Source organism: Equus quagga, chromosome 13 (assembly GCF_021613505.1).
Source record: "Equus quagga isolate Etosha38 chromosome 13, UCLA_HA_Equagga_1.0, whole genome shotgun sequence".
Taxonomy (NCBI): Eukaryota; Metazoa; Chordata; class Mammalia; order Perissodactyla; family Equidae; genus Equus; species Equus quagga.
In genome coordinates this window covers 45,225,933-45,250,104 of record NC_060279.1, presented here as the reverse complement: position 1 = coordinate 45,250,104, position 24,172 = coordinate 45,225,933, and the positions used below count along the sequence as shown (strand labels likewise).

At 37.7% G+C, this 24,172-nt stretch overlaps 1 protein-coding gene across 8 annotated transcripts in view; it reads right to left on the bottom strand.

The window, feature by feature from the left end:
- Positions 1-3,954: 3,954 nt before the first annotated feature.
- Positions 3,955-24,172, bottom strand: part of PHKB (phosphorylase kinase regulatory subunit beta) — a 219,435-nt gene continuing 199,217 nt past the window's right edge. For all 8 annotated transcript variants that reach the window (XM_046680401.1, XM_046680400.1, XM_046680402.1 and 5 more), the window contains 5 exons: positions 23,220-23,354; positions 10,417-10,546; positions 7,615-7,722; positions 5,488-5,628; positions 3,955-4,839 (listed from right to left, as the gene is read on the bottom strand). In XM_046680401.1, coding sequence (XP_046536357.1) covers positions 4,702-4,839; positions 5,488-5,628; positions 7,615-7,722; positions 10,417-10,546; positions 23,220-23,354 — 652 coding nt within the window. In that variant the 3' untranslated portion in view covers positions 3,955-4,701. The remainder of the gene's footprint in view (positions 4,840-5,487; positions 5,629-7,614; positions 7,723-10,416; positions 10,547-23,219; positions 23,355-24,172) is intronic.

Genomic DNA, 24,172 nt, shown 5'->3' with positions numbered 1-24,172 from the left:
CTTCCTTCTCAGTACCTACTGAGCTTTGTCATCAAGCTCTAGGATTTTTGTCCCAGTCCATTAATTATATTAAATTGTAAAGTTTTTCTTTCAAGTCATCTTCACATTCTTTTCTGTAACTATAAATCACCTTGTTGTTACTATTAATTTTACATTTTAATGGATTAATGGTTCATAAACAGTATTACGTTTTCTCCATTACTACATTCTTTACATTGATCCTCTTGGTTAACTGGATTTAGTCAAATACTATTTTCAAGAAAGGTTCACAGTTGTCATGATTCCTGAGTTACTGCATATTTAAGAATTCTTCATTTGCCTTTGTAACTGGTTGGGAAAAAAATCTTAGGTCACACTTATTGTGTGACATTGAACTGGCGTGGAGCACTGAGCCCTCTAAGATTGAAACACCTCCAAGGTGTTTCAATGTCGCTCATTCTGGAACAAAGTTTTCTGTAACATAATATGTTCTCTTTATCTGCTGACTGAGTTCTTTCTTATTTAGGGAACATTTTATCATATCTTTGAATTTTTTCTGAGCCAAATGTAGACTTCTCTACCTATGGATACCAACTTTATGTTGGGTCAACCTTGTCCACCACCATCTCTATTCTTTTCCATCTGCATTCATTGTGATTCTCTCTCTGATCAAATATCACCGTATCAGAGGCCTTTCCACAACCACAGGAAACCTAAGGACCTTTGTCACTTTTTGCCCCCAACCTATCTTATTTTTCTTCACAGCATTTATTACTACATGTCACCTCATGTCCCCAACCCCAACTAGAACATGAGTTCCATGAGGAGAGGAAATTTGTCTCTTTTTTCCCCATTACTGTGCCAGAATAGTCTGGCACAGAATCAATGTTCAGTGTTTGAATGATCTCAAGCATTCCCTGTATATTAGCAGTTCAGTTTTCAGCTGTGTATACTTTGTTTTTTGCTGTTTCTAAATTATGAAACTTGCTTGCTCAGCTCTATTTTTCTTACTGTATTATCTTGTCTTTGATTTTTTCTTTATTGATTCCTTTTCTCTTTAATTTTTTTTAGAGTATAGGGCATTTGTTGTGGAGGATGTCCTATTTCCTAAGTAAATTTATTTTCAGAATGAGTTCTGTATCTGTTTTTTTTTTTTTGCTATTTTTACAGTTTACAAGCAATTTTCTTCCATCTTTCTCATGACAGGCACAGCAACTTTGTGGGTGACCAGATACAGTGTGGGTGGTCTTCTGGATCTTGTCCCAGCCTGAACTCTTTTGTTCTCTCCTGTCTGTTTCCAGCTGAGTCCCTCCCTCTCAGGCAATAGGTAAGCGCCGGAGTTTACCCTGTTTGGAAGAACAGTATCATATTGCAAGACACCGTCCTTGGAAACAGGATATGTCCTTAACTAGACAGAGTGAATTCGAGTCTCATAGTTCTAAACCAAAATTATGTGCAGTAAAAAAAAAGGCAGTCATCAAATCCAAGCACTGCCCATAAGGTCCCCTCTCAGGCAACAAGTCATAGGTCAGGGGTCCCAGCTCTCAGACCGTCTATTGGAGATAACTAGTTCTGTGGGATCATGGCTACCCTTCCTCTTCATCTGCCTCCTCCCAGGTGAAAAATCGAAATACCTACTCCCAACAGCTATTCCCTTCCTTGGGGAGCAGCACTGTGGCAGTGGTGCAGTTTGTGCACTAAACAAAGGTGCCAGTTGAGAGGGCAACAGGGGGCTGAAATACAGTTTATGCTTGGCTTTCTGAGCCGTGTGTCCTGGTATGCCATTCTATCTGCTCAGAGAAAGGACTTTTTTCTTTGTACAAAGGTGCTAAACCTTGTGCCCACTGGGCTGAGTGTGTCCAGCAAAGGGACCTTTTTCTAATTCACACAAGCTTCATGTGAGCTGGCAGTAGCCCCTGCAGGAGAATGACGTGTAATGGTGGTCTGTGTGGGAGGGGAAGAACTTCCACACTGGAAGAACATTTTCTGGCTTTTTGCCTTAGAGCTTGACTCAACACTCATCTGATCCCCCTCAAATGCAGTAAGTTTTTCATACTTTATCTACTGCCCTGTCCTCACCCTGCACAGCTTCGGGGAGGTTAGCGCACAGGAGCCAAGGACAAGTCCCAGGAGCCTTCGTGCGGCGCTCCAGTTTGTGGAGGCGGCTGTGCTGCTGCAGTTGTCTCGCTGATACCTTCTCCCTCATTTTTCATTTGTGTTTTCAGTTTCTTAGAGGAGTTTTACGATCTGGCTGCATACTACTCTGCTACTTCCAGCCTCTCCTTGATTTTAAATGTGGTCTCTCTGTGCAGCTGTAACTGTGTCTTCACATTGTGTTGACTCTTCCACTTTTACACGCCACCTATTTAATATGCATGATCAAGATGAGCTAAAAGCACATCTGGATCTACTCTTCAGATTTCTGGGGAAAAGTTACACTCATTCAGATAGCCTATAAATGTTACTTGGTGTCCATAAGGCATTGCAAGCTTATCACATATTGAAGGGGATTCTACATTCTGATTTTTAAAAATTGAAATATGACTATTTCAGACTTAAATAAAATGAAAAGAAACCTGGAAAACACCATGTTTCTTAAAATGATGCTCTGGAAATGTAGCTGAATTGATATTCAGTCAGGAGTTTCCAACAGACGTTGCTTGTACAATAAACTTACACAGTGAATCTGCCATTATGCTAGAGGAGCTTTAAATCAGATTTAAATCTTGTCATGCCTGGCTAAATGTGCTAATATTTTCAGTCAGTCTCTAGCACAGCTGTTAAAACATTTCGACTCTGTAGGCCAAGTAGGACTTCTAAAATTCATATGAGTTCGTGTTCTACTTCTTATTATTTTTGCTTTTCTGATTAGAAAACCGACTTTGGCTTCTGTAGAGGTGAACGTCAAGATTTACTGATCCTAATACATCTTTCAGAACAACAAATTTTTAATTTCATTAAAACACAAAGTCGATAGATATGTCACAGATTCTGAATGCCTTCAGCAGCACTGGAAAACTTTAGAATTCCGTACATGTAGCATTTAAGCAGGAAGCTTTAAAACTCATTCAGGAAATATACATTTGCAAATGAAGGCTGATTTCAACTAAGACAGTGGCAGATTTCTGGTAACTTTGCTCAGCTAATCAGACTTTTTTAAAATTCTTAAAAATACAACACAGTTTACTCTCCTCCAGATTTCAGCAAATATTAACTATTTCAAGGATTCTTTTTCTCTTTCTTTCTAGTTTCCCCAGCTATGACATGTCAGTCCTCAATACTCTCTCCATGGGCTTCAGGTTTAACTTTTTTTCATGCTTGTTGTATAAACTAGCTTCATTATTATCTTTTCATAAACTCTCTAAATATACCAAGTCAAGTAATTATCTTCTTTGTCATACCCCTCTCCTTAAGATATTCTGTAAGGTCAGACTTTTAACTCATTCTTCTCAATTTTCGCAACCAGGACATATATGATTTCTTATGCAAGATCTAAGCAGTGTATCTCAAAGTTATAAGAAATATGCCCGAGCCTTCAGATTTTTCCATGTGCTCATGCATCCATTTATTTGATATCACTTTAACTTGTTACTGAAGCCACTTGTCCTTTCTTCCTTAGACCCTTGAGACCCTACAATGGGCTGTATTTTTTTATGTGACAAGTCTGACTTCTCAAGTGAAACTCCATATAAGATTGATCAGAAAAATGACTCTCTTTGGGGCCAGGGCTCAAACTAATGGGTTGCACTGTAACATTCAGTAATGAAATAAATTCATAAAATTTAAAAGTTTAATCTACTTTCTATTTTTATTAAAGTTTGCTTAAGTAGTAAATCTGGTAGCAAAATATGTGTAATGGTAGATACCATAGATTCTCTTCTATTCCATCTCCTGATCAATTACATGAAAATATTCAGGAAAATATACTCAATATTGTGAACATGAACAAAGAATGTACCCAGATAAATTCATTAATTCAGAAATAAAATTTAATGACCTTTAATTTTGTTTTTACTAGTATAAACTAGGTTAACAGTCCATACTTAACAATCTTACACATGTCCAATTTTTTAAGAGCTCAAAGAAAATGTTTGATCAGGTATAGATTTATTACACTGTATTTTAGCCCAACCTCTACAGTTAGCACAAATACAAAACCATAGTCATGTTTACAAAGTAAAAATTGTACAATAGCTATACATACTAAAATATCAATAATGCAGTTTCTGAGAATCAAAATATCAGCTGGCTGATTTTGCCTTTATGATATATAGTAACATTTCTTCTAGTATGACAATGCCACTAACAACGGTTCACCACTCTTTCAATATCTTTTCATTCCTAGTATGCATTACTAGTTGGCAAATTCATTTTAATGACAGTAAGGTGGGAATTTAGTCCAAAGAGCAAAGATTCATTTTAATGAGCTATTTGATGATAAAACACGCAGTAGTGAATTTTCTATTCATAAACTATTTCTATCATTCAGTAAAGATTATTATTGTAGCTGGCATAATCATGAGAACTTCTCTCCACTTGAGAAGAATTTCTTACCATTAGATTGGCTGTGGCATGCAAGAGCCCAGTAGCTCTGCCCAGGGCACGGCAGCCCTCACAGCACCACCAGTCCATGCACGAACGGCTGCCCTGATCAAGCTTCAACACAAACCTTAACACACTTCTAAAAAGTGAGTCTCATCAGAGCCTCTTACACCTTCCTCACTAGCTAACCAGACAGGGGTCGTCATTGCTTGGCTTGACTTCTCCTTCCAGCAGCAAATTCATCACGACCTTTGTCAAATAGCTGCACGTTCCTCTTTTTCCCAGTGGGGGAGTGTTGTAAAAGGAAGTCATGTCATCCTACAAAGGAAAACAGTAAGCAAGTTGTTTGATTTTTTGTTTATAAAGAGTTGACAGGTAAAATCAGTGTCAGCCTAAGGGGAAAAATAAATTCACAGAAAGATTTCCTCATAGAAAATATGAGCTTCTTGAGCTTTTCTTTCATTTTCCTGAAGCGTCTTCTCAGCACATAAAACAAAGACAGGCATTTTTTAGTATTCTCTCTGCTGGTAATTTTTATTTACTTAGGGAACCTTTTTACAGACGAGCATAAAATATTAAACACAGAGCCCAGAAGGGACCACATTAGGTAGTACACAGCACCAACGCAGTGTACTACCTATTCCTTCCCTCCTCAGGTTTTAATTTCATAGGCTTCTGGAATCTACGGCTCCTCTCTGGTACAAGACATTTTGACTGCCAACTGTATAAAAGAAACTTATCTCTTCCTAGCTTTCTTTTAAGTCAAAACTTTATAGCTGAATTGACTAGTAATTAACTAAAAAGTAAGAATAATTCTCCAAATAAGTCAGACTTCCCTCTGCCCCTCGAGTACTCTATTTTGCGCTCTGTAAATCTGTTTTATAAGTTAAATGATAAGAGACTAGGGATATATTGAAGAATTGAGCCAACGAAACAATTCTACAAAAAGCTATTTTTTCTACTTACTTGTTTTTCAACTTCCTTCAGTCGACTCTCATCTTTCTGAAATTCATAAAAGGCTTCTTTCACGAGTTTGTCTAGATCTACTTTGTCTTGAAATTCTAGCTCAGGGTTTCTTTCCAGTACAATGGATACAACCATTAGTAACTAGAAGAGACAGATGTTGAAAGCAAATTATATGGACCACAAAAGTGACACTGTCTGGACATGTTTCCATTCTTTATTCATATTAATAGATGATTCTCGTATTCCATAGTATGTTCTCTACAATGACACACTTTAGGATCATCTATGGATGGAATCTTCCTAATCTTGCAAATTAGTAGCATAAGTTCTGATTGGAAACTGCACTTTTTTTTCATTGAATGTATTGTTGGAGCTGTACAGAAATGTTTTTAGTCACTTAAATAAAACTAATTACTTAGAAAAATGACTTTCCTACTCCTCTCTATAGTATATAGTTGTCGTATTCACCCAAAGTGTCTGAACTCTTCCTGGCCTTTGGGCATTAATCCTGTTGTCAAGACACCAAAAACCAGAGGCTGCCCCAGAAAAGACAATGGGCAACAGCCAGAGAAGATAGGTCAGTTCAGTGGAGACTCTGGATTCAGGCTCATGACCAAATGATTTGGAGCCCAGCACCCCAAAATGGGTACAATTCTGTGACATCATAGTAGTTTCTCAGGAGACGGATATGTTTTAAAAAATACATTTAACTCTGATCTCTTTATGACATAAGTATTATTTGGTCTATACAAATATCTTAGTTTAATGCATCATCCTATTGTCTGGCTATCCCGCACATTTATCCTAAGTCATAATGTTCATTTTAGATGACAAACTGTTATACGCAAAGATTGTGTCTGAGACTTTCTGACGATGATTATGACTCCAACTTCGTATACGCAACAGGAACAGGGCTTCATAATTCCCAATTTGGGAATCTCCTTGACTGTACTTTATTGAAATGCTTCCAAAACAGAACCTGAAACAACTAAACGTAACAGTCTCAGAAAAACCCCAGAGTCACAGTGCGGGAGACCTTGGAGTAGGGCTTTAGCCAGGTTAACACAAAGGTTTGCTCTAGTTCGGAAGGAAAATTTCTTCTGCAAAGGGAATGACCTCACTTTGGTCAATAAGAAGAACTTCTACAGCCATTGTAGGTCCCAGATGCTGGGCAGTGGACACCAAAAGACTAACAGCACAAGGAAGGCATTTACCCTCTACTAACCCTATCTTTTCCTGACCCCAGTCTCTGCCTCATTCGCGCATGCTATGAAATGGGTTGGCTAATCCTGTTTCCAAATTCTGGCACCACAGAGATAAGGCTGAATCTCATTCGGCTCTGACTGTAGCTCCAGACATGCTGGATTTCAGGAGGTGCCACATCCAGTTCAGCACTCACTGAGAGCTTCTGTATCTATGACACATTACCCACCCTCAAGGAAAACAAAGTCTGGTAGAGACATTTCCAGAGAAAGAGGCAAGTGAAGATGAGCTACATATTAAATCCATTCATTTGGGGAATTCTCCATGTATTTGGTACAATGTTTTAAAATGGCAAAACAGCACATGTATACATGTGCATGCATGTGCGTGTATCTCAGCATTTCACTTCGTACAGAGCAATGACGACACAGCACAGAAATTTCATGTCTTCTCTATTCACAGAGAATGTTTGGAAAGATGTCCCTCAGAATACCAAGAGCGATGACTTACTGCTAGTGGGTGTGGGGAAATTGTTTTCTTTATTTTCTATAATTTTTTTGATTTATTGAAACTTGCTACAATAGTCATGCATTATTAGTGTAAACATAAAAAACTGAAAATAAACAGAAAAAGATCACTTCCTCTCTTTAATGGTGGTTGTGATGCACTTGCTATTGAGAGGTAGGTGTGTAGCTGAAAAAGTCAGACCGTCAGTCTTTCTGCCCTGAAGGACTGAAGATGTCTGAATTGTGCCTGTGCCTTGATTTGGGTCAAGGATGGTCACCTTCTCCAGAACGTGGCTGGAGGAGATTCGGGCTAGGTGAGGAGTGGAATTCCTGGTCTCTCTGGCAGTTTCCTTTACACTAGTTTTCAGGGAGCAGAGAGAAAGCACTTCTTCAGCAATCTACATTTCTAAGTACAAACCTCCACAACGATCTGTCTATACTGCGGCTGGTCAATATTTCCCAACATGTCTTCAACAAGGAGGGAGAAATTCATCTCATACATGGTCATATCCGACAGGGTTGGTTGCTGAAAAAAAGACCTCAGCGTTAACACGCTGCACTGTTACACTCCGGTTCCCACTTAACAAAGGAATTTCATTTTCTAATCAATAAACTTTCTCAGTTCCTATAAAACCTTAGAGAGCTTTTTCAGCTATATGAGTGGATTTTATATATGTCAAACTACTGAAGCCAATCAGCTGACTATTGTGATAAATTAAACCTCCTGTTTTTAGTAGTTATCTTCACTGTATTAATGTTTTTAGGAGAAAGGGACTATATTAGAACGCTACTTCAATACACAAAAGGAACAACCAAAAATTGAGACAATAGAGTACACGCTGCTTTCAGAATTAACATAAGAAGTTATGTTTGCTGTCAGCCTTTAGCATATAAGTCATTTGCTATTGAATTTACATCATTTCTGTGACAGGTCCTTTCTGAACTGGCAGCATAAAAATGCATACAAATAAGCAAAAACAACAGTATGTGGAAAAATGGCAAGTAAACACAGAAAAAAGCAAAACTAAGGATGGAAAACCCTCAAAGGATGGAAGAGAAGGCTCTAAATGTTGGACTTGTGTGGTAGAAAGCAGATGGAGCCACCAGGTTTATTACCAGAGATGCTGAGACGATGAGTCATACCTATCCGCTTCTACTACCATGGTGATTTATAGTGAACTTAACCACAGCCTCAGAACAATGTGTGTCTACTTACTACTCAAAATGGGACCCAGCACGAATGTTCCCTTTCAATCAAACGGCAGCAAAGTTATTTTGCCCAGTATAATAATGCCTCAGCCCTATATTCAATATGGTCCATCTATTGTATTCTGTATTCAACACAATCCAATATATACTAATATGGGGAAAATGAAGCCCAGTTGCTGAACATAGTAATTATAATTATTTAGATGTCTAGCAATGGGATTAATGGGGTTACAGAAGGAAAGAAAGACTCTTTCATGGTTTCACATTAATTTCCTTTTAATATATCTCATTTGAAAAGTCAACCTAGTTACTATGCAACTATGATAATTAAGCCTAGAGAAGAGACATCCAGCTTGCCTTGGTTGGCACTCTCTGAAACGACTCAGGATGGGCAGTGTAGTGGGGGAGTTAAGAGAAAAGGCTCAGTAGTCAAACTTCCGGGGTGGGGTGGGTCACACTCTGGGTCAACTACTTGTATGACCTTGGGAAAATCACTTAGCTGTGCTTAAGTTTCCTCATCTGTCAAACAGGAATAATAAAGTACCTACCTCAAAACTATTGTGAGGATTAAAAGAGCACTTGGAAAAGTGCCTGGGGCATAAAAATACTTAACACACATTGTTGTTAGCAAAGAGAGGATAGATACTAAATAAGTGGCCCAGGCAATCAGATGATTAAATGAAAATCTGGTAGCAACTAGAGGGGTCTGAGAAAGAAGGTAACAAAAGGTCGCCCTAGGCCACTGTATGCAGAAGCAGCGGGACAGGACAGTGGAGGCCTGTGTTCTGCCCGCAGAGATGGAGCTGCCCACACAACGGGCACAGAGCATCTGGGAAAGGGCTGGAGCACCTCTACTGGCAACCAAAGAAACCCATTCAATAGTTTGTGAGCAGTAAAAAGAACACTTCCAAAAAGTTTTTATTCATTTTTTTTGAATAAGTAACAGATTGACAAAGTTCAAAATTTGAAAGGTTAAAAGGGTTTTTAGTGAAAAGCCCACTAGACCACATTTCCACAATTTCTTGTGGGTTCTTCCAGAAACACTCTATGTACATATAAACAAAATGAGTACGGGTGTGTGTATTTAAGAACACTTTATTTGTATAAAGACCTTCAGCAAAAATAATCTGGTTAATGCTTCAACACCAGAAACAAATACAGTACTCCACTTCCAAAAGGCCTAATTATTCACATCTGTGTATAAGCAGAATGATTTAGATGTCAGGATCAAATAAAATAATCAAATCAAAGAAGCAGGCTAGTTTACATAACGTGGGAAACCATCTGAAGGAGGGGGCATCAATTGAATCGAACCAAAAGGCGGTTACATTTCGAGTAAAATAAGTGATTGTCTAATGACCTAAAAAGTTGCTGCATTTTTTTGCATTCAGTGCAATGTATAAGCAGCAATTTCCTCAACCACAGCATCATTAAGTCACCTGCTTCTGAGGCCTGACTGGTTCTGTCTTTTGAATGTCCATTTTACTGTTGGTGAGGTCTCCAGCACTGGCCCCCAGCGCCTGGCAGTGGAGGAACACCACCACTCACAGTAACGCTAACATACAAAACCCTAAGGTCACTAACACGTAACAGAGGAAGGACAGCTTGCTGGGCAAAGGTTTGGCCACGTGGTTGATTTAAACAAGCGCTTCCTTGAAATATTTGAAATACGATAATACAAAAAATTGTTGATTTTAAATACAACTTTTCAGTAAAATATCCATTTCTATAGAGGGAAGCTAAAACTTTGTATAAAGCCTTTGTATAGAGGGAAGCTAAAACTGAAAAGTAAAAGTAACTCAGATTGAGAAAAAATATTTCCAATCCAATTGATTAGACTTCTTATTTTCTAGTATTTTCTCCCTCCAGGTATCTGGACATCCCTTCTTTAAGTACTCTTACAAATTAGAATAAGCAGAGAGGTTATTTGCAATGCCGAGAGGAAAAGAATTCTCTACTCCTTTAGGTCTCTTTAGAAATCCCTTTTACTGACATAAAGTAAAGGCTGTACCTGTGGCAAATGCTTCCCAGCTACAATGATACCATTGGGTGTGCGCTCCAGGATCTGCCATACTCGGTCATAGAACCCAGGGGGAGTTCTATTCAAAGACCCATCGATCTGACGCCTGTTCAGCCAACATCTGCAGACCGAAAGAAAATGCCTCAGATTTGAAAAAGAAGCTTGTTCTAGTAGAAAGCAGGGCTTTCAATTTGGATTCATTGTTCCAATAGGGTGAGCAATAAAAGCCAAAATCTATAAATGATGCATACCTACCATGTGTTACAGAGATTACTAAATATTCCATAAGAAAAACAGAGCTTGCAAGAAAGGAGAAAATTCCTAAGATTTAAAAAAATTTAATAGGCAAAACTTATTCTCTAGTAATCTATAAGGTTGCTCACTATGAGATCAAATGACTTTCTAATATGCAAAGCAGCTCCATTTAAAAACACAGGAGCAGCCAATTTCAAAATAAGTTTATGTGGTCCTTACATACAATAAAATGTAAGCTCCACAAAGGCATGGACACCATATAGGTTGACCGCTCCTATACACCTCTCCCAGAAAGGTGCTTAATAACCAGTTGATAAGAGAATCAATGCTCAAAAAAGGATAATGTATTTAACGAAATTACCTTACAGTAGTCCTCCCTTATCTGCAGGGGATACATTCAAAGACCCCCTCCAGCAGATGCCTGAAACCACAGATAGTACTGAACCATGTATATACTATGTTTTTTCCTATACATACACACCTGTGATAAAGGTTAATTTATAAATTAGGCACAGTAAGAGATTAACAACAGTAACTAATAAAATAGACCAATTATAACAATATACTATAGTAAATTGTCAGCATCACTACTCAAGCTTTGGGGTCATTATTAAGGTAAACAAGAGTTACTTGAATACAATATTTATGAATTGTTTATTTCTGGAATTTTCAATTCATGTTGTCGGACCTTGGTTGAACACACGTAACTGAAACCATAAAAAGCAAAAGCATGGATAAGGGGGAGCTACTGTATTTTAAACTTTATATTTTAATTTCAAACTTTACATTTAGTTTTATATTTAACTACAAAGTACCAATACTAAAAAATCAGCTACAAAATCTTTCATGTCATGATAATCAGAATGTAGTGATAAGCTAAAATTCTTGATCTCTTATTGATTAAATATTAAATCTTAAAGATATAATACTAGGGTGATGTCAGCAACAGGGCAGAATAAGCTGTTCCCTTTGTCTCTCCTCCTTCAAACTACAACTAAATGGACATTCACTGATCAGTGGAGGATACCCACACAGCACCTTAAGATGCCTGGGAGACTTGGATGGACTACCCTCAGGGAGGTAGTGGACATATGTGAGCACTCTCTGGCCCCCAGGCAGACCAGTACCCATGTGCAACTGCTCTCCCAGCTGAAGTGCTCATAGCACCACTGTGGCCCCAAGGGTGGGAGCACACCTTGGTGCGACTGTGGAAACAGGTGACAGCAGCCCTGAACCCCCAAATGATTGCTTCCCTGTCCAGTGGGAGATTCTCCAGGGCTGTGTGGTCTACAGGGAGCAGCTCAGGCTTGGACCCAGTGGGGAGGCCCTGCCCACCAAGGACAAAGGCTGGTGACACCTAGGAGCAGACTGGGAGACCTAGGAGTGGTAGAGCTGTGAGTCTGGGCAAACAAGTTCCCAGATGCCTCAAATACCCATAGTACTGTTGTGGCTGCGAAGCAGGGAGCGTGACTCTGGGGGACTGTGGGAGCAGGCGCCGGCAGCCCTGAGGTCCTCCATGATCACTCTCTGGTTCGGTGGGAGAGCCCACAGTTCCATCATGGTCTCAGGGAGTGGCTCTAGCTCAGAGCCACTGGGGGGTCCCCACCCACCAAGCACAACAGCTGATGCAACCTATGAGCCGACCTACAAGCAGTCAGCAGCATTTATCTGTAGCATGGACGAATGAGCTCCCAGTTGCCATGAACACCCACAGTATCACTATGGCCCCAAGAGGAGAGCACTTCTTGGCAGGACTGTGGGAGCAGGTGGCAGGAGCCCTGAACCCTGGTGTGATTGCTTTTCCATTCAATGGGAGACCCCACAGGGCTGCCAGGATCCCAAGGAGTGGCCCAGGCTCAGACAAGCACAGCTGGAAGGGACTGCAGAAAGTTCATATATCACAGCCCTTGCCCCTCCCAGTGGTGGCAGGTGGAACCTGAGACCAGATACTATCACTATGCGATGGTACAAATCCACTCCATGAAATGGTATGAAGAAATATACTAATACTCCAGACCAGAAGGAAAAAGACAAACACACAGAAATCAATCCTGAAGGCAAAGAAATTTACAATCTAAATGTCAGAGAACTCAAAACAGCCATCAAAAAAAACCTCAACGAGTTACAAGATCACTCAGAAAGACAGTTCAATGAAATCAGGAACAAAATTAACGAACAGAGGGAATTCTTCACAAAACAGATCAAAACCATGAAGAAAATCAATCAGAAATGTTGGAGATGAAAAACACAATGGATGAGATAAAGAAAAACCTGGAGTTCTTAAGTAACAGAGCTGATATTAGAGGACAGAATGGGCAATCTAAAGGATAAGAATACAGAAATGCTTCAGAAGGAAGAGGAGAGAGAAGTAAGACTAAAAAGAAATGAAGACATTCTCCGAGAAATATCCCACTCAATTAGGAAATGCAACCTACGGATTATAGATATTCCAGAAGCAGAAAAGAGAGGGAAAGGAGCAGAGAGCTTGTTCAAAGAAATAATAGCTGAGAACTTCCCAAACCTGTAGAAGGAGCTGGAATTACATGTAAATGAAGCTAATAGAACACCTAATTACATCAATGTAAAAAGACCTTCTCCACGGCATATATCAGTAAAGCTGGCAAAAGTCAATGACAAACAAAAAATATTAAGGGGAGCAAGGCAGAAGGAAATAACCTACAAAGGTATCCCTATTAGGCTTTCAGTGGATTTCTCAGCAGAAACCTTACAGGCTAGGAGAGAATGGAATGACAAATTCAAAATTATGAAAAACAAAAACTTTCAGCCAAGAATATTATATCCAGTGAAGATATCCTTCAGATATGATGGAGAAATAAAAACTTTCCCAGATAAACAAAAGCTGAGGGAGTTCATTGCCATAAGAACCCCTTACAAGATTTGATGAAGAAGGCCTCCATACCTGACAAAAAAAGAAGACAGGGTTTACAAAGCCTTGAGCAAGGAAATAAATAGGCAGACAAAATCAGAAAATTGCAACTCTCTATCAGAACAGATTAGCAAACAATTAGAACTCTAAAGATAAAGGGAAGGAAAACGTCAAAAATAAATATAATCACTTCATTTTAACCACAAATTCACAATATGTAATGGAATAAGTTGTGACAACCACAACTTGGAAGGGGAAGAGGAATGGGATGAAACCTGCTTAGACTAAGGGAATAAGAGGCTATCAGAGAATGGACTACCTCATCTACAAGATCTTTTATACAAACCTCAAGGTAACCACTAAACAAAAATCAGAACAGGCACACAAATGAAAAATGAAGAGAAAACTGAGAAAACTACCATAGAGAAGCACCAAACTGAATTGGCAGTCTGAAATACATGGGACGAGAAACAAAGGAAATACAAAACAACTGGGAAACAAGTGATAAAATGGAAGCATTAAGCCCTCATATATCAATAATCACTCTAAAGGTAAATGGATTGAAGCCCCTAGTCAAAAGATACAGAGTGGCTGGATAGATTGAAACAAAACCCAACAATTTGCTGTCCCCAGGAAACACACCTCAGCTCTAAAGACAAAGACAGGATTAGAGTGAAGGGATGGAAAACAATAACTCCAAGTTAATGGCAAACAGAAGAAACCTGATGTTGCCATACTCATATCAGAGTAGACTTCAAGATAAAAAAGACAATGAGAGACAAAGAGGAGTACTATATAATGATAAAAGGGACACTCCCCTGAGAAAACATAACACTTTTAAATATATATGACCCAACACAGGAGCACCAAAGTACATAAAGCACTATTAACTGACCTAAAAGGAGACATTAACAGCAACACAATAATAGTAGGGGACCTTAACACCTCACTGTCATCAATGGATAGATCATCCAGACAGAAAGTCAACAAGGAAATAGTGGAACTAAATGAAAAACTAGACCAGATGGACTTAATAGATATATATAAAACATTCCATCCAAAATCAGCAGAATATGCATTCTTCTCAAGTGCACATGGACCATTCTCAAAGATAGATCAGATGTTGGGAAACAAGGCAAGCCTCAATAAATTTAAGAAGACTGAAATCATATCAAGCATCTTTTCTGAACATAATGCTATGAAACTATAAATCAACTACAAGAAAAAAGCTGGGAAAGTGACCAACAGGTAGAGACTAAACAAAATGCTACTGAACAACCAGTGGATCATTGAAGAAATTAAAGAAGAAAACAAAATTATCTGGAGACAAATGAAAATGAAAATACACCATACCAACTCAAATGGGATGCAGCAAAAGAAGTCCTAAGAGGGAAATTCATAGCAATACAGGCCCACCTTAACAAACAAGAAAAATCTCAAATAGGCAATCTTAAACTGCACACAAAAGAACTAGCAAAAGAAGAACAAACAAAGCCTAAAGTCAGCAGAAGGTGGGAAATAATAAAAATTAGAGCAGAAATGAGTGAAGTTGAAACAAACAAAAAAAAAGCAGTAGAAAGGATCAATGAAAGTAAGAGCTGGTTCTCTGAGAAGATAAAATTGACAAACCCTTAGCCAGACTCACTAAGAAAAAAAGAAAGAAGGCTTAAATAAATAAAATTAGAAATGAAAGAGGAGAAATACACAGACACAACAGAAATACAAAGAATTATAAGAGAATACTGTGAAAAACTATATGCCAACAAAATGGACAATCTAGAAGAAATGGATAAATTCTCAGACTCATACAACCTGCCACAACTGAACCAAGAAGAAATAGAGAATCTGGAAAGACCAATTACAAGTAAAGAGACTAAAACAGTAATAAAAAACCTCCGAAAAAATAAAAGTCCAGGACCAGAAGGCTTCTCTGGAGAATTATATCAAATATTCAAAGAAGATTTATTACCTATCCTCCTCAAACTATTCCAAAAAATTGAAGAAGATGGAACACTTCCTAACACATTCTATGAGGCCAATATCACTCTGATAAGAAAGCCAGACAAGGACAACACAAAGAAGGAAAACTACAGGCCAATATTGCTGATGAACATAGATGCAAAAATCCTCAACAGAATATTGGCAAACCTACTACAACAATACATTAAAAGGATCATAGACGATGATCGAGTGGGATTTATACCAGGGATACAGGGACGGTTCAACATCCACAAATCAATCAATGTGATATACCATATTAGCAAAATGAGGAATAAAAACCACATGATCATCTCAATAGATGCTCAGAAAGCATTTGACAAGATCTAACATCCATTTATGATAAAAAAAAAACTCTCATTAAAAAGGGTATAAGAGGAAATTCCCTCAACATAATAAAGGCTATATATGACAAAGCCACAGCCAACACCAAACTCAACAGGGAAAAACTGAAAGCCATCCCTCTGAGAACAGCAACAAGACAAGGGTGACCACTCTTGCCACTCCTATTCAACATAGCACTGACCATAGTTTTGACCAGAGCAATTAAGCAAGTGAAAGAAAGGGAGTGAAGAAGTGAAACTCTCGCTGTTTGCAGACGACATGATTTTATATATAGAAAACTCTAAAGAACCATCAGAAAACTATTAGAAATAATCAACAACTACAGCAAAGTTGCAGGGTACAAAGTCAACTTACAAAAATCAGTTGCATTTCTATACTCTAATAAAGAACTAACAGAGAACTCAAGAATATAATCCTATTCACAACTGTAACAAAAAGAATAAAACATCTCGGAATAAATTTAACCCAGGAGGTAAAAAACCTATACAATGAAAACTCTAAGACATTATTGAAAAAAATCAATGATGACATAAAGAAAAGGAAAGATATACCAGGCACATGGATTGGAAGAATAAATATAGTTCAAATGTACATACTACCTAAAGCAATCTACAGTTTTCATGCAATCCCAATCAGAATCCCAATGACATTCTTCACAGAAAGAGAACAAAGAATCCTAAAATTCATTTGGGGCAACAAAACACCTCAAATAGCTAAAGCAATCTGAGAACAAAGAACAAAGCTAGAAGCATCACAATCCTTCACTTCAAAATATACTACAAAGCTATAGTAATCAAAAGAGCATGGTACTGGTAAAAAATAGGCACACAGAGCAATGGAAGAGAATGGAAAGTCCAGAAATAAAACCGCACATCTATAGACAGCTAATCTTCGGCAAAAGAGCCAAGAACATAGAATGGAGAAAAGATAGTCTCTTCAATAAATGGTGCTGGGAAAACTGGACAGCCACATGCAAAAGAATGAAGGTAGACCATTATCTTTCACCATACACAAAAATTAACTTAAAATGGATTAAAGACTGGAAGGTAAGATGTGAAACCATAAAACTCCTAGAAGAAAATATAGGCAGTACACTCTTTGACATTGGTCTTAGAAGGATCTTTTTGAATACCCTATCTACTAGGGCAAGGGAAACAAAAGAAAAAATAAACAAACTGGAGTTGATCAGACTAAAGACCTTCTACAAGGCAAAGGAAACCATGAACAAAACAAAAAGACAACCCACCAACTGGAAGAAAATATTTGCAAATCATATATCTGACAAGGGGTTAATCTCCAAAATATATAAAGAACTCATACAACTCAACAACAACAAAACAACCTGATCAAAAAACAGGCAGAGGATATGAACAGACATTTTTCCAAAGATGATATACAGATGGCCAACAGGCACATGAAAAGATGTCAACATCGCTAATCGTTAGGGAAATGCAAATCAAAACTACAATGACCTATCACCCCACACCTGTTAGAATGGCTATAATTACCAAGACCTAAAACAACAAATGTTGAAGAGGATGAGGAGAAAAGGGAACCCTCACACACTGCTGGTGGGAATGCACACTGCTACAGCCACTATGAAAAGGAGTGTGGAGATTTCTCAAAAAATTAAAAACTGAAATACCATACGATTGAGATATTCTACTACTGGGTATTTACTCAAAGAACTTTAAATCATCAATTCAAAGAGACTTATACACCCTTATTTTCATGCAGCATTATTCACAACAGCCAAATTAGTGTTTTCATATTCTTCAGATAAACACCCAGAAGTGGAATACGACATATCAAAATCTACAGGATGCAGCAAAACTGGTACAAAGTAAGAAGTTTATAGAAAGACAGGCCTACCTCAAGAAACAAGAAAAATCTCAAACAGTCTAACATTATACCTAAAGGAACTGGAAAAAGTAGAACAAAGCCCAAAGTCAGTAGAACAAAGGAAATAATAAAAATCAGATTGAAAATAAATGAAATAGAGACTAAAAAACAATAGAAAAGATCAATGAAGTCAAGAGCTGGTTCTTTGAAAACATAAACAAAATTAACAACCCTTTAGCTAGTCTCACTAAGAAAAAAAGAAAGAAGGCTCAAATAAATAAAATTAGAGATGAAAGAAGAAATTATCATGAAAATAACACAGAAACAGAGCGGGTTATAAGAGAGTACTCTGAAAAGCTATAAGCCAACAAATTGGAAAACCTAGAAGAAATGGATAAATTCTTAAAATCATACAACCTTCCAAAACTGAATCAAGAAGAAAGAGAGAATCTGAACAGGCTGATCACTAGTAAAGAGACTGAAACAGTAATCAAAACCCTGCCCCCAAATCAGAAGTCCAGGACCAGATGGCTTCTTTGGTTAATTCTGGCAAACATTCAAAGAAGATGGAATACCCATTCTTCTCAAAGTCTTCCAAAAATTCAAGAGGAGAGGACACTACCTAATTCATTTTACGAGACCAACATTACACTGATTCCAAAACCAGACAAGGACAATACAGAAAAGAAAATTACAGGCTGATATTGCTGATGAATACCGATGCAAAAGTCTTCAGCAAAATATTAGCAAACCGAATACAACAAAACATTAAAAGAATCATATACCATGATCAAGTGGGATTTATTCCAGGGAAGGAGGAATGGTTCAACATCTGCATCAATCAACATGATACATCACATTAACAAAATGAAGAATAAAAATCACATGACCATCTCAATAGATGCAGGGAAAGTTTTTGACAAGATTCACCATTTATGATAAAAAGTCTCAAAAAATGTGTATAGAATAGGGACATACCTCAGAAAAAGACATTTTTGTTCTTGTGAAAGAGGACTAATGAAGTTTTAACACTAAGTGAGAGAGGCATCTTCTCTGGAGGTACAGTTTCTTTTGGGATACCCAGACTCTCATGACTGGGTTCAGTGCTATGCTACAGAGAAGAAGCCCAAAGGAGCAGGGTTCCTTGGTGATGTTTTACTTTGAATAATGGGTGTGAAAACTGAATATCCTACACTCCGCATTTTATCTTTTTTTCCTATTCCCTTCAAAAGATGTTTTCAGAGTTCTATAAAGTCATGATTAATACTATAAAAAGGAGATGTTTGCTTAGAACAACATAAAAATAGAAATGTGTGAATACTCACAATGGAGGTGGAAAATTATTTTAGAAGATCTCTCTTTTATTTATTTATTTTTTGGCTTTTTATTTTGAAAAATTTTAGACTTACAGAAAAGTCAAAAAGATAACTCATAAAGGTCCTATATACTCTTTACTCAGCTTCCTCTACTTTTGTCATCTTACATAACCAACAGTAACTATCAAAACCAGGAAATGAGCATTGATACCATACTCATCTATGGACCTTACTCAGATTTTTCTAATTTTACCACTGATGTCCTTGATTTGGTCCCGAATCCAACCCAGTACCCCACACTGCAGTTAGTTCCCATGTCTCCCTAGGCTCCTCTAATCTGTGACAGTTCCTCAATCTTCTTTTGTCTTTCATGACTCTGGTACTTTAGAAATGTCAATTATTTTGTAGCATGTACCTTAATTTGAGTTTGTCTGACATTTTCTCATGATTAAACTTAGATTATGCATTCTTGGCAAGAATACCCAGAAGTGATTGTGACTTTTTCAGTACATCACACAAGGGTATGTGATGCTGATATGCCTTATTACTGGGTTGTTAACCTTGATCATTTGGTGAAGGTGGAGTAAACTGAGTTTCTTCACTGTAAAGTTACTATTTTTCCTTTTGCAACCAAAAGGTACCTTGAGTGGAAATACTTTGAAATTATGCAAATTTTCCAATTCTCATCATACTTCTACCCACTAAATTTAGCATCCATTCATGGTTCTTGCCTGCAACAATTATTACTGCTGTAATTGTCTAACAGTGATCTTTTATTTCTATCTTTCCACCTACACTTACTAATTAGAATTCTACTGTAAGGAAGAGTGCCTACTCTCCCATTTATCTATCTATATCAGCATGGCCTCATGGGTAGTCATTCTATGGGTTATAATCCAATACTATCACTACTTATTTTTTTGCTCAAATTGTCCCAGCTTTGGCCATTGAGCCTCCTTCAAGTTGTCTCCAGTATCCTTCTAAGACACCTCTGTAATTTTTTGGAGCACTTTCCTACTTTCCGGCAGCATAAGATGCTCCACGCTCATCTTGTATTCTTCTTGCCCCAGCTCTGGAATCAACCATTTCTCCAAGGAATGCTGGTTCCTTTTATTAGAAAATGGTATTTAGAAATCAATATATCGGCACTAAGTTTGCTCATTGCTGTTGGGGTTTCATTGCTTCTAGGTCCTCTCAGTGGATAGAGCTACGGAAGATATGGATAAATACTCATATATACATGTACACATCCATATTTATTTCTATATCTATCCATCTGTGTAAAAACCATGAATTCATACTGATAACTTTCAACTCCAATCCAACACCACAGGATAGTCTAGCCTTTCCCTCTTCCTCACCTGTACCTACACTCCCAACAGGGAGAAACCCAGCTCTCACTACCCACAATGCATTTACTTATGTATTCAACCTTTGTGTGTGTGTGTGTGTGTGTGTGCGCGCGCGTGTGTATTTAAAGCAATTTCAGAATTGCTAATACCTAACTCCGTGAAAAAAAATGAACTAGAGTACAGTATTTGTGTGTAGTCCTTTTTTTCTTTAGCTTTACAGTATCCAATGTTTTCCCAAGGTACTTCAGTTACCTCTTTTCTTCCCGAAGCCCTTCAGAGTAAGAATACTACCCATTTGTAATACAGCTAGGTTCATTTGTTACTGTTTGTATTCTGTTTTGCTTCCTTCCACATCTGGATTAATTTTAATTACTGACTTATGTTTTGGGTGTATAAAACAGTCCCACAGTTTCAGAGTCAGAGCTGCACTAAAGGCCAGGCTCAGGGAGGGTGTACTGCATGCTCTCCTGCTCCACCCAATGCCCTGGACCTCTTTCTCCATTCTTTGCACCCTGTTCTCTCCCACCCCTGAAGGTAACCAAGCTCATTAGTTTCTGATTTATCCTTCCTGTATTTCTTTGACATAAATGAGCAGATATCCCCTTCTTTCTTACATGAAGAGTAGTATACCAGAGATGCTTTTTTGTACTTTTCTGTTTTCATGTAACAATATAGCCCAGAAATTACTTTATATCAGTTCATAGAGACCATACCCATTCCTTTTTTTTTAAAAAAAAAAACCTTTTCTTGGTGAGGAAGATTTGCCCTGAGGAAACATCTGTGCCAATCTTTCTCTATTTTGTATGTGGGATGCTGCCACAGCACGGTATGATGAGCAGTGTATAGGTCCATGCCTGGGATCCAAACCCGTGAACCCAGGCTGCTGAAGCAGAATGCCTGAACTTAACCACTACACCACTGGGCTGACCCTTCATTTTCTTTTTTAACAGCGGTATAGTATGCCATTGTGTGGATGTACCACAGTTTATTCAAATAATCTCCTACGTATGGGGATTTAGGTTATGGGCATTCCAAAATATGCAATTATAAACAGTGATGCGATGAATAACCTTGTCCATATATATTTTCATATTATTGGAGCCATATCTCCTAAAATCTCCATAAATCCTAAAAGTAGGATTGCTGGGTCAAAGTGTAAATGGACAAGTAGATTTTTTTTGGATGCTGTCAAATTCCCATCCAGAAGGGCTGTACCTTCCAGCTTATATAAGAGTGTCCATTTCCTCACAGCCTCAGCAAATGTTTGTCATACTGTTTAACTTTTGCCAGTCTGACAGATGAGAAATGGTATCTCAACATGTTTTAATTTATATTTCTCTAATTATGAGTTAGTTTAAACATCTTTTCAAATATCTAAGGTCCATTTTTTATCTTTTAAATGAACTGATTAATCATGTTTTCTCCCCATTTTTCTCTTGGGCTTTTGGTTCTTTGTCCCTCAGCTTTTAAGAATTCTTGGATATCAGCTCTTTGTAGCATTTTGTTCCAGTTTCTCAGCTATCTTTTGATATTTTCTATTTTTTGCCATGCAAAATGTTGTTTTTAATTTTTACATTGTCTCTTTAATCTTTTATTGCCCCAGGTTTGTGTCATGGTCAGAAAGCCTTTCCCATGCCAAGGTTAAAGAGGAATTTGGCACTATTATGGTTTCATTTTTTACATTTAGATTCTAATCTATCTGGAGTTTATTCTTGTGTATGGTATAAAGTATGGATTTGATTTTACCTTTTTCCAAATGGCTATCCAGTTGTCCTATCACTATTTATTTAAAAAGTCCAGTGATTTGAGATGTCACCTTTGTCATCCATTAAATTTCTATATGTGCTTGGGGTCTATCTCTGGACTTTCTATTCTGTTCAACTGGTCTCTCTGTCTGTTCATGTAGCAGCACCACACTGTTTTAATTAGAGGCTTTACAGTATGCTGGACTGTCTGTTAGGGCAAGTCCTTCTGTTACGTTTTTCTGATTTCTCTTGCATGTTTGTTTTTGCACACGAAGTTTGGTATTAACTTGTCTAACTCCATAACACAGCTTGTTGGAATTTTACTGGGACTGCGTCACATTTCTAACTGACATCTCTATGATGCTGAGTGGTCCTGTCTAAGAACAGGGATGCCTTTCCATCTGTCCAAATCTCCTTTTGTAGAAGATTTCTTTTCTAGGCATTTCTAAGCATATAACTATACTACCTTGGAAAATATCAGGCACATAAATAGTGCTCAATAAATGCTTGCCTAAATAATTATATTAAAGCTTTTTCTGTAATAAAAAATATTCTTCAATTCAATGTTATCGACAAGTATTTGTCTTGCTCTTATTCTAAGGTTAGCATTAGTTAAGTCTCGGAAAGGGTTTAGCCCCAAAGAAACTGACAGCATACTTAGGGAGACAGAGTAACAGGCAACACACTTAAATAATGTTCCCAAACCCAAACTTTTATGCCAAAATGTCAGGGGGAGACAGTAAGTGCTACAAAGATTCAGAAAGAGAACTGAACAAAGGGGTATGAAGTGCTCCATTCTGCACAGAATAGTAAAAATTAAGAAATGTTTATAAACTATACCTAAAAAAGGATAAAATTCAAATTAACACAACATCACAACTGAAGACAGGTATTTTAATTAGTATCTCTGCATACTATTCATCTACTAGAGTGAACTCTGATGCTCTGCTGCATTTTATTTCTTATTAATATCTCATTAAGTTCATATATGTATCAAAGTTATGATATTTGAATACATCCAGGTGTCCTGTAGGGAACAAACGGCCCTCATTACCTTCCATTCTGTTGAGGCTGGAGAATATCCAACAGAAGCTGTTTAACTTCGCTAGGTGACAGCTGATACAAGTCCACAGCTGGCTTGTTCCTGCCACGGATCTCTAGTTCATACTCCATAGCATGGATGATCCACCTGAAGCAAACAGGGGAAGCATGAATCAGCAACTCTTGAGATAAAATTACTTTGTGCTTCTCATGGCAATGCCCTTAACAGCACCGACCTATCTAAAGGGGAATGAAGAAAAGGCCATTTGAATTTCCTGAACTGTTGATATAATTACTTCTACCAAGGTTATATGACATGATTAGACTCTTAAAAATGAGGCCTGTTCTTGCCTACGTGGTTAGGTAGTAAACATGAAAACAGGTTGGTACTTAGGTTCCTGGCAAATGAGATTCTACCAATTCGGTAGGATAAAATACTGTACACAAACAGCTGCCACACCATTGTTTTCTTAATACTAGAATATGCAAAAAGCAAAGAGGACAAAAACAAATCATTTTAAGAAATAGGCTGAGATATGCCATTATAAATGCCCCTTTCCCAAGAAGGATAAGAAATTTTCACCTCTTTCTTTTACTCTGCAGTCATTCCCTTGCAATTGGAGGGAACAGAAGAGAAGTACCTGCCTTTGACATACAGGAACACAGTTAGTTATAACTTAATTACACTAGTATGTTAGAGAACACACTTTAACCAACAGATTTCAGAATAATCTTCTTTATAGACATTCAAATACAGATATTTAAGTGCTGCTCATGTACCTATTCTTAAAGAATCAATTCTTTAATAGTATTTAATTGCTGTTCACAAAATAATTTTTTATCACAGAAAAAGCTTTAATATAATTATTTAAGCAAGCATTTACGGAACACTATTTGTATGCCTGGTATTTCCCAAGGTGGTATAGTTATATGCCTAGAAATGCCTAAAACATTAATTATTTTATG